This window comes from Anneissia japonica, unplaced genomic scaffold, assembly GCF_011630105.1.
Source record: "Anneissia japonica isolate Jap-2015-1 unplaced genomic scaffold, ASM1163010v1 scaffold493_len2256704_cov171, whole genome shotgun sequence".
In the NCBI taxonomy this organism is placed as follows: Eukaryota; Metazoa; Echinodermata; class Crinoidea; order Comatulida; family Comatulidae; genus Anneissia; species Anneissia japonica.
The window spans coordinates 1,463,757-1,473,478 of NW_022727062.1; the positions used below are offsets into that span (position 1 = coordinate 1,463,757).

At 34.7% G+C, this 9,722-nt stretch overlaps 2 protein-coding genes across 3 annotated transcripts in view; one reads left to right on the plus strand and one right to left on the minus strand.

Moving 5' to 3' along the window:
- LOC117113493 overlaps positions 1–9,722 on the plus strand; it is a 24,912-nt gene that overhangs the window by 4,800 nt on the left and 10,390 nt on the right. The window lies entirely within an intron of this gene.
- LOC117113492 (heparan sulfate glucosamine 3-O-sulfotransferase 5-like) lies at positions 3,422–6,715 on the minus strand. 2 transcript variants are annotated; one of them, XM_033256835.1, is made up of 2 exons: positions 6,586–6,715; positions 3,422–5,288 (listed from the first exon to the last, which is right to left on the minus strand). In XM_033256835.1, exon 2 carries the CDS (start codon positions 4,997–4,999, stop codon positions 4,127–4,129), a length of 873 nt encoding a protein of 290 aa, XP_033112726.1. In that variant the 5' UTR covers positions 5,000–5,288; positions 6,586–6,715; the 3' UTR covers positions 3,422–4,126. The 2 variants fall into 2 exon arrangements, with proteins under 2 accessions (XP_033112726.1, XP_033112727.1); XM_033256836.1 differs by having other exon boundaries at positions 6,609–6,665.

Here is a 9,722-nt window from a genome sequence, read left to right on the forward strand (position 1 = left end):
GTGGGAATCAATATCTATAAAGCCTAATTCTCAGTGCAGAATATGGATCTCATTTATTGTTTAGTTATAAATGATATTAAATTTTCCTCTAAACTTTAACCGTGTTTTTATCAAACTGTATTAGACTCTTTCAATTTTTAATGTTTAATTTTAAACATATTTTCATATTTTTGTGAATTTTATTGATTCTTTGTAAAATGTTGCCGCAATAAAATTTACAACTGCGAGTGTAAATTTTGTTAAATGAAAGTTAAAAAGCAGGTTACTATATACCTAATTCATTATGTGGCTTAAGCTTAAAAACTGGCAAATTTTAAACATCATACAATCATTTTAGGTTCTTAACATTGCTGCATTTATATCGGACCCTAACGTCCAAAATTCGGACTGCGTTTGCGAAGATTCAATTGAGATTTTTTAAAAATCGATAAATAAAATCTGCTCGGATACTGATATTATAGCCTACGTCTAAAATAATACGGGGTCAGCTGTGCAAATAAAACAAAACCTAATGGTAGTCGTCTTTGATTGTACATAGCATTCTGTCTTGCTCGTCCTATGTTAATCCTGTTAGTGGGTGGTAAGAAGAAATCTCAGGACAACTTATTCTTACTTATTCATCCCTAATAATATAGGGTGTATATTAGGGATGTGAAAAACATGCTTTCTGTTTTTAAATGTACTATAAATAAGACTATACTTTAGTCTATAAACTCTAAAAATATTGATTTATCCCAACCAGGAAATTTAATAATCTTTTTTTTTTTAAAAGAGCTATAATTGTCATAAAGAATACCTTGTCCACTCCTAAGATTGAAATAAAATAAACATTCTGAGGTAAGCCTAATTGATTAATATATACAACGTAGTGTACATAGTTAATTCAAAGCCGGTATAAACAAAGAATGGGTGGGCGATAAGATACTACAATGGATGAGAAGTATGAGAGGCTGTGTATATAGGGAAAGCGTCACATTACCTGGTACACTAATTAGTTAATTACAGGATAAACTATAATCTTAACAATATATATAAGTCATTAAAGCAATAAATGCAGATATCTGCATTTATTAATTATGTAATTATATGTGTGTATACCCCCATATCATTGGAATAGTAACAATAATAACCATTATTACTGTAATAATAATTGACTAAAAATCTCCTAAATTATTAAGTCCCATATGCCTTTCAGTCTCTTAATTTTTATGTTTCTCATTCTGAACAGCGCCACCAACTAGAAAGTTAATTTAGAGCAAAGATCTTATAAACATAAGATAGCGTTCTCCGCGATTTACGTACGTGTGCAAATTCTGTAATAAGGCATAAATGGCGCCTTCTTGCCAAATTGGAAACTTTTGACCCTTGACCGTTCTAACCATACCGTACACCGCGCGATTTTACCTTTAGGGTATCAATCCTGTGAACAGCAGAACAGGAACCATCTCCAATCCATAGTAACAGATATGACGCCCTCTTCCAAAACTTATTATTTTTTCTCTTTGGTATAATAACGCATGAATGGCGCCCTCTTGCTAAATTGGAAACTTTTGAACCTTGACCGACGCTTCTATTTGTTACGCGTAAATCGCGGAGAACGCTATCTCGTGTTTATAAGATCTTTGATTTAGAGACGGAATATGCTAATTCGAAAAAAAAAAAAAGAAATCGAGGTCTATTCCCGGAAAGGTCTATTATAAAGAACTTTCGGGAGTACATTTGCACATAGGTAACTGTTATACTTCTTGGAATTACCTAACAATCTAATATTTTCGAGAGAATAGTGTATTATGGGGAATTTACGTCAGAACCTTCGACCGACCTTTGAGATCTGTTATTTTCATAGAGATATAATAAGAATACTAGAGCGCTAACTACAATGTATTTGATGTTCAAAATACGCAGAGCTGTGTGTGTGTAACATCAAAGATGGCTGCCATAGATTTAGCCAATCAAATTTCGCCAAAGCACCATCATTTGAAATTGCGCCCTCAATTTACACAGAAAGTTCAATACAGCCAAATATATTATAAACACAAGATAGCGTTCTCCGCGATTGACGCGTAACAAATAGAAGCGTCGGTCAAGGTTCAAAAGTTTCCCATTTAGCAAGAGGGCGCCATTCATGCGCTATTACCGAAGAGAAAAAGTAATAAGTTTTGGAAGAGGGCGTCCTATCTGTTGCCATGGATCTGAATGGTTCCTGTTCTGATGTTCACAGGCGGTGTACTGTATGGTCAGATCAGAGCGGTCAAGGGTCAAAAGTTTCCAATTTAGCAAGAGGGCGCCATTCATGCCTTATTACAGAATTTGCACGCGTAAATCCCGGAGAACGCTATCTTGTGTTTATAAGATCTTTGATACAGCTAGTTACCAGTATGTTTGAAACTCGAGCGTTGCGGTGTATGGGTGTAATGTACACATTTTTAATTCCTATTCCTTGGTACTTTATTTTTAAATAAGATGCAACACTTGGCCTTAATTGGGCTACGATTGTTTACTAATTTGTTATTACACATTATCATTAATGAAACAATAGTCAGTCAGAAAGCTTATTTATGGTAATAATATGTATACTAAGCCTGAGGGTGGCGCTAAAACTACGACGGTCATCTTGGATGGTACGCATACATAACTCCGCATTGCTTTGCCATCTTTTCAGCACTCTAGTTGTTTAATAGCTCTATGGTTATTATTTAAACTTCACCGGAAGTACGTCATTTTAAGTCATTTTTTTTAACGAAATTTATTATTCTCCTCCATGTTTTATTAGCGAAATTTGTGGCAAGTTTCAGGGGTGGCGCCAGGATTTGCCTGATGGGGGACCGGATGTATTTGATGAGAAAAAGTGGGCGTAGATCCCGACGAAAGCAAACTGGACGTGGTCGAGCTTTGATTTCAGTGGTCCAGGGGGAGAAGCCCCCGAAAATTTAGACAATTTAGGGGTTTCAAAGGCTTTTAGTCGAATTTAGAGTCTACTAATATGTAGAAAATACATGTTTTCTCTCCGCCGCATTGGGTTTTTTTTCCCCGCCGGGCTGAAAATTTTTATAACCATGTAAAGTACAGTTGGTCTGAAGAGTGTTTTCTCAGTTTTTAAAATGAAACGGTCCACAAATAAATGTTTTCTCTCTGTCAACATTTTAGTGGATCTGATGGGGTGGGGGTGTGTGGCAGGGGACTAACCTTGCTCCTTAAAACTTTGGGCAAAACAAAATTAAAATAAATAAATAAAAAAGAATCTAGACCTACCTTTTCAGGACCCGTGAGCTGAAATTTTTTTGTTACAATGGGAAAATTAGAAGTCAGAAAAGCTCATTTCCCGCCATCTATAGTAATCTAAATTTTCCCCGTTGGAGAACCCTCCGTATTTTATGCCGCGCGAGATCGTTTACGACGCAATGAAAAATAACAACCAAAGTTTGGATGGAAATTTTCATTTTATTAACAAATGATGAAAACAATAAATACAATTAACTATAGCCAGATATATAAAATGGGCAGCCGACAATAACTCGTAGTCTTATTAAATGTAATAGGCCTAGTAAAGCTGTCCTAATATACAATACATCCTAGTCAGTCAGTCAGTGGGGGAATCAGGGGGAGGGAATTTTAAAAATAGATGACGTCAATACGGTATGAAAGCAGTATGGTAAAAGACCGCATATGGAAGATGTGTGCTAATAAATTACGCACGCTACCCACAATGCAATAATATAACGCCCTCATGATTAATCGCCAAGATTCTGCACTCGTGCGACACAAATATATATATAACAAAAATACCGATTTTTGCCAAGCGATGGTTGAAAGTTTTCCATGACATTTGAAGCAATATTTTCAATGTTATTTAGTCAGAAATTACGTTCTGAACTTATTTACGTTTTTACAAAAAAAAAAATTTTTTTTTAAATTAAAAAAACACGTTTAGATACATTCATTAAATATTAGTTAACAGTTAGGCCTAGTAGTGCTAACAATCTTTAATCAATAGATCTTACAATAGGAAGAATTCGTTTACTCGATGCAACAAACTTTGTATATTGTTTCACTATTTAAGCTGGTAAAGCAAGCTATTCGCTAATATGATGAATTTTCGGATTGAATATTAAAAACTATATCCTAATTAATTTCTTCTCACCCATGAAAACGTCTGGCCCGTAATCTCCTCAAGCTTCCTATCAAAAGGATTGAAGAATTCCTGTAATTTCTTCGTAATATCTTGTGACAACACAGGATGTGGTCGACCCTTAAATCCTTTCATACACTCATTAATTGGACGAGCTAAACAATAGAAACGTTTTACTGGGTTGAAATAAAAATGTTTTTCGGTAAAATATGTTTGCAGTCCAAGAAATGACTCCATGGATTGCATAACTTTGTATGGATTTTTAGTTAAATCATTTCCATCAATAAGAAGTATTTGATCTCTTGGGTATTGTTTAAACCAGTACCCTAAGTTGTTTACGTATATTCCCTTTTTTATTATACCATTTTCAATTCTTACATTTCCATTGGCATCTATTAGAGAATCTTCAAGAGAGCTGACGAGGTCATAACTTTTCCCTAGTCTTGCGACGTCTTTTTCATAGGCACCAGACCCGCTCTTTTTAGCATTCTCTAGGGCAGCATGTATGTGAACAAAGTCGGATACAGCACGTGCGACTGGATCACGTAATATAGCAATTATACGCACATCCGAAGGTAAATCCTTTCTGATTTTATCGCAGGTTTGTGGCGCAAAATAACCAGGGGATTTGTCTAGCACTGTCTGATTTCTTAACGCATATGGCATTTGCGATTTATACCAGTCTATTCCTTTGGAATAACGTGTTGTAAAGTAGTCAATCGCCTCACGCACGGGAGCTATTTGTGGATGAAAACTAATAAAGTGTCTCAGGATTCCTGTTCCGCATTTTTTCACGCCTATTATTATCGCATCCGGTAACCGTTGTTCACATCCACTTTGGCGCAACTGTTTTATTGGGAGTGCCTTCATTTTATTCTGAATCCAGAGGTGTAGCAATATTTGCAATCACGGCAAATGTCATCCTTAACTATTGGGATAAGTACATCTTTCTGAAAGCCTTCATTTGATGAAAGCTCAGTCTGCTTAATTTTTAAATCCTTCTGTAGTCCTCTATTAGACGAGGTTCGATTGTATACTATTCTCAGCAATACAACAGTCAACAAGATAAAAAATAGCGCACTCGCTCTTGTCAGAATACGTTCCATCTTTATGTTTACCATCAAAAGCTGATTCTTCAACAATTTACTTTTACATTTATCTGTGAAATTAAATTTATTAATAATGAAAGTGTAGACATGAACAAATTGTTTATTTCTAATCATACTAGTCCTCCAACTAATTATGAAAGTCCTAATTATATTAATAATGTTATAATTGTGGCAATAATAATACTATAATAATGATAATATCATTGCAATATCATTAAAAACAATAACTATAACGATAACAGTATTAATAACAATTACTGCAATACTAATAATAACAGCAACTATAATATTAACAATAATGAAAATTTTAATGATGATATTAATGTAATAAAGTCAAAAATAATAAGCACGTTTGCAACTGAGAGGAAAACGACGTGTTGATCCGATGTCGGTGGCGACTATGGTAACAACACCAATAACAACAACAACGATGGGCTAAATGATTTACATGTATGCACATAAACAAGAAGTAATATAACAAATTCTGTATTTCCTTTAAGACATACCAAAAGAAGAGCATTGGGTGTTCTTACCTAATTTAAATAACATTGTCTAAAGCAGTATGCATTGTGCTTAAAGAAGATGCTAAGTACAATATGATGTTCTTAAATTCGTATTAACTTTATATTTAGGCCCTATGTTAAATTGCGAAATCATACAGTGATGCATATTGAACCAAAACTTGTAGTATTTTGTTTAATGATTTTTTTTCAATAAAGTTGTAATACAATAATCTTTAAAAATTGGATTCCTCCTGCAAAATATCTATAAAATTTTTCACTTTCATTAAGTCACCGATCGAAAAAAAGTCCAATAGTTTGGCTTTACTGCATCTTTATTTTTGTTGGTGAATATGTAAAATGTTATCTAAGAATGTTCGTGAATTTGTAAAAAGAAATCTTGCTCTATTATCAGATAAAATATTATCGTATTGAACAAAAAAAAATCCAATAATTAATGTATATAATAATAATTATTATTTATTGGCCCTCATTCTTATAAGAAATCGGAGAATTCGGGCTGGGGCCCCGGGGACCCATGACAGACATACAGGGCAGTGCTGTCCAACATAACTACAACATAATAAACACACTACGGATACAAACAATGTCCTTAACCCGCGTAACTCTCAATATGAGGGTTATTCGAGGAGACAAGCGACTCCAATTAAAACCCGACTGAACCGGCCAGCTTCAGCAAGAGAAGCAAAAGCAATACCTCTAAGCTACCTTATTTACATAAAGTTCCTATTAGATTGAGGTGACAGAATTTCATCGAGTTATCTTTCTGTACATTTCTAATCAAAATAGTAGAAAAATGTGAAAATAATAGCATATCTATACTTACTGAGTTGGAATAAATAGGCCTACCCTATTTGCCGAAGAAACCTCATCACACTGTTATAGGATAAATATTTTAGAAAGATGACACACGAAATCAAAATGGATGTGCAATCGTCTTTTAAATACGCCACAATAGAGTGATACGTGTAGCTATAAAAGACATAGAACTACTCTATTATATGGATTAGGACGGAATTCAGAAGTATCCTTGTTTTGCATGACTGCACCTTTGAAAAGGAATTCACCCAGAAACCGAAAGGACAGTGGAATGGTTATGAGTGAGAAAAAAATATGTTGTGGTTATCTGTCTATATAAACGACTTAATTGAAGTGAGTTAAATCTAAGACGTATTTATCATAAAGTATGAACAACCGACGTTAATAAATTTATCGTAGATCCAAGTATCACACTGAACTGTTTCAAACGATTCATTGAGCGAATCGTTCATATATGGATTGAATTCACTAGCCAGGATGTTCCGAAATCGGCAAGCAGTTTCATTTATCAATGGTGTAGCTTTGTCATTTTGAGGTAGAGTTATGTTAAGTTTGGCAATCTCGCACTCCTCTTCGCTGAGATTTCACAAAGAGCAGTTAACATTTTCCAGAGACTGTGTCGCACAGTGGTGCTCTGTTTCTGCGTTCATAAACAGAGGCAACATCGTATGTAATGCAACGGGGATAGATACCAGGCAAATCATATTTTTGGCGGAAAAATATATAATGTCTGGAGATTTTTGTATGATCGGAAATGCAAAAAAAAGAAGAAGGGAAGAAGGAGGAGAAGGATGCTAAAGAGAATGTTTATCCAGTACGAGTTACATTTTCTCGCAATTCACATTGGCGGATCTGGGGGAGGGGCGTCATGGGTCCTGACCCCTCCCTTGGCAACAAAAAAGGAGAAAAAGAAAAGAATTCTAAACCTATCTTTTCAGGACCCGTGAGCTGATTTTTTTTTTTTTTTTNNTATTTGCATTATTTTTTTTTTTTTTTTTTTTTTTTTTTTTTTTTGCTATTAGAACATTAGAATTTTGAAGAACATAAAATTCATTAAAACACACTTCAAATGTCGGGAAAGCTCAATTCCCGCCATAATAATAATAATAATAATAACGATTTTTAAAGCGCAAACATCACCACCAAAAATCATCTAGGAACCAAAATTTTCCCGGGAGAGAACCCCCGGACCATCCTTTCTTTTTGGGATTTGTCGATTCATGGAAAAAAGAATACGCATGCAACTACTCATTTGTTTATGTATGTACACACAAATAAAATGAAAAATGAGACAAATTTACCTGACCTTTTTCAAGAGTGGAAAACCTTGAATTTTAAAAGTCATTTAAAGGCATTTCAGAAGTCGAAAAGCTCATCTCCCGCCATCTAGAAATCAAATTTTTTTCCGGGGGAACCCGGACCCCCTTTATCTTTGGAGTTCATTGATTAATTGAATCATTTTCAAGGGGGGGGGAACCTTAAATTTTGAAGAATTTAAAAGTCGTTAAAAGACACCACAGAAGTCGCGAAAGCTCATTTTCCGACACCTAGGAATCAACATTTTCCCGGGGAAGAACCACATGACCTCCCCTTCCCCCCCCCCCCTCACCCTTTCTTTTTGGGATTTATCGATTCATGGAAAAACTACGTATGCAACTTACTCAATCTTTTTTTATGTATGTATACACACATAAGGCCTATTTACTGTATTAACAATGGGAAAAATTATCTGACCGTTTTCTAAAGTGGAAAACCTTGAATTTTGAAGAACTTAATTACTTTCAAGTTCTTCAAAATTCAAGGTGTTCCAATCTTGAAAATTATTATAATGAATCAATGAACCCAGAGAAAGGGAAGTTCGAGTTCTTTCCGGGAAAATGTTGATTTCTAAATGGTGGATGAGATTTCCCGACTTCTGAAGTATTTTTTAATGACTTTAATTTAAAAGACACCTTAGAAGTCGGGAAAGCTCATTTCCCACCTTCTAGGTATCAAAATTTTCCTGGGGAAGAACCTCCGGACCCCCCTTTCTTTTTGGGATTCATCGATTCATGGAAAATTCGTATGCAACTACTCATTTTTTTAAAATTGTTATGTATGTATAGACACATAAGCCCTATTTACTGTAATAACAATGGGAAAAAATTACCTGACCCGTTCTCAAGAGTGGAAAACCTTGAATTTTGAAGAACTTAAAAGTAATTAAAGACACGTCAGAAGTTGGGAAAGCTCATTTCCCGCCATCTAGAAATCGAAATTTTCCCGGGGGAGGAATGTTGAAAAAGAGAAGAGAAAAATAAAGACAAGAATAAAAAGGAAGATATAATGAACAGATATCACAATACCCCGGCCTGCAACCCCTTCTCCACTTCAAAAAGTGTCCATAGCGCATTTGATCTAATCCGCCAGATATTCTCCGCATTGGCGTAAGCACCGGGGGACAAGGGGAAAATATTCATCTGTGGAAAATCTTTCCACATTGAATGCCCTTTTCACTCGGGAAAGTGCCTGAAAACCTCAAATTTTAAATCGCATGTTTTGTTGAGGTAGGCCAATTTCCTCTAAAAATTGCACATTTTAGGGAGTTTTGATAAATTCCGACGAAATTAGAATTAAAAAAACAAAAAATTTTCGCGTGCTTCGCGCGCATTTTTTAATGTTGAAGCTTGTGCTTGCTCTCCTTTGCATTCTAAGTTATAACACATAGTCCCAAACTCTAAAAAGAAAATTTAAGATAGATCGTTTTACATAAAAGAGGGGCCTCAATGTGTAATGATGTTGAAAGAATATGTTTGTAATAAATAAATCTAGCCATAAGGAAAATGCGTATATTCAGTTTTAAAAAAATGAATGTGGCCATATATAACATAAGAGCATTTCTTGTTGAGGTAGGCCAATTTCCTCTAAAAATTACACATTTTAGGGAGTTTTGATCAATTCCGACAAAATTAAAATTTAAAAAAAAAAAAAAAATTGTTCGCACGCTTCCCGAATTTTTTAATATTCAAGCTTGTGCTTGCTCTCTTTTGCCTTCGAAGTTATAACACATATTCTCAAACTCAAGAAAGAAAATTTAAGATAGATCGTTTTACCTAAAAGAAGGGCCTCAATGTGTAATGATGTTGAAAGAATAGGCCTATGAAT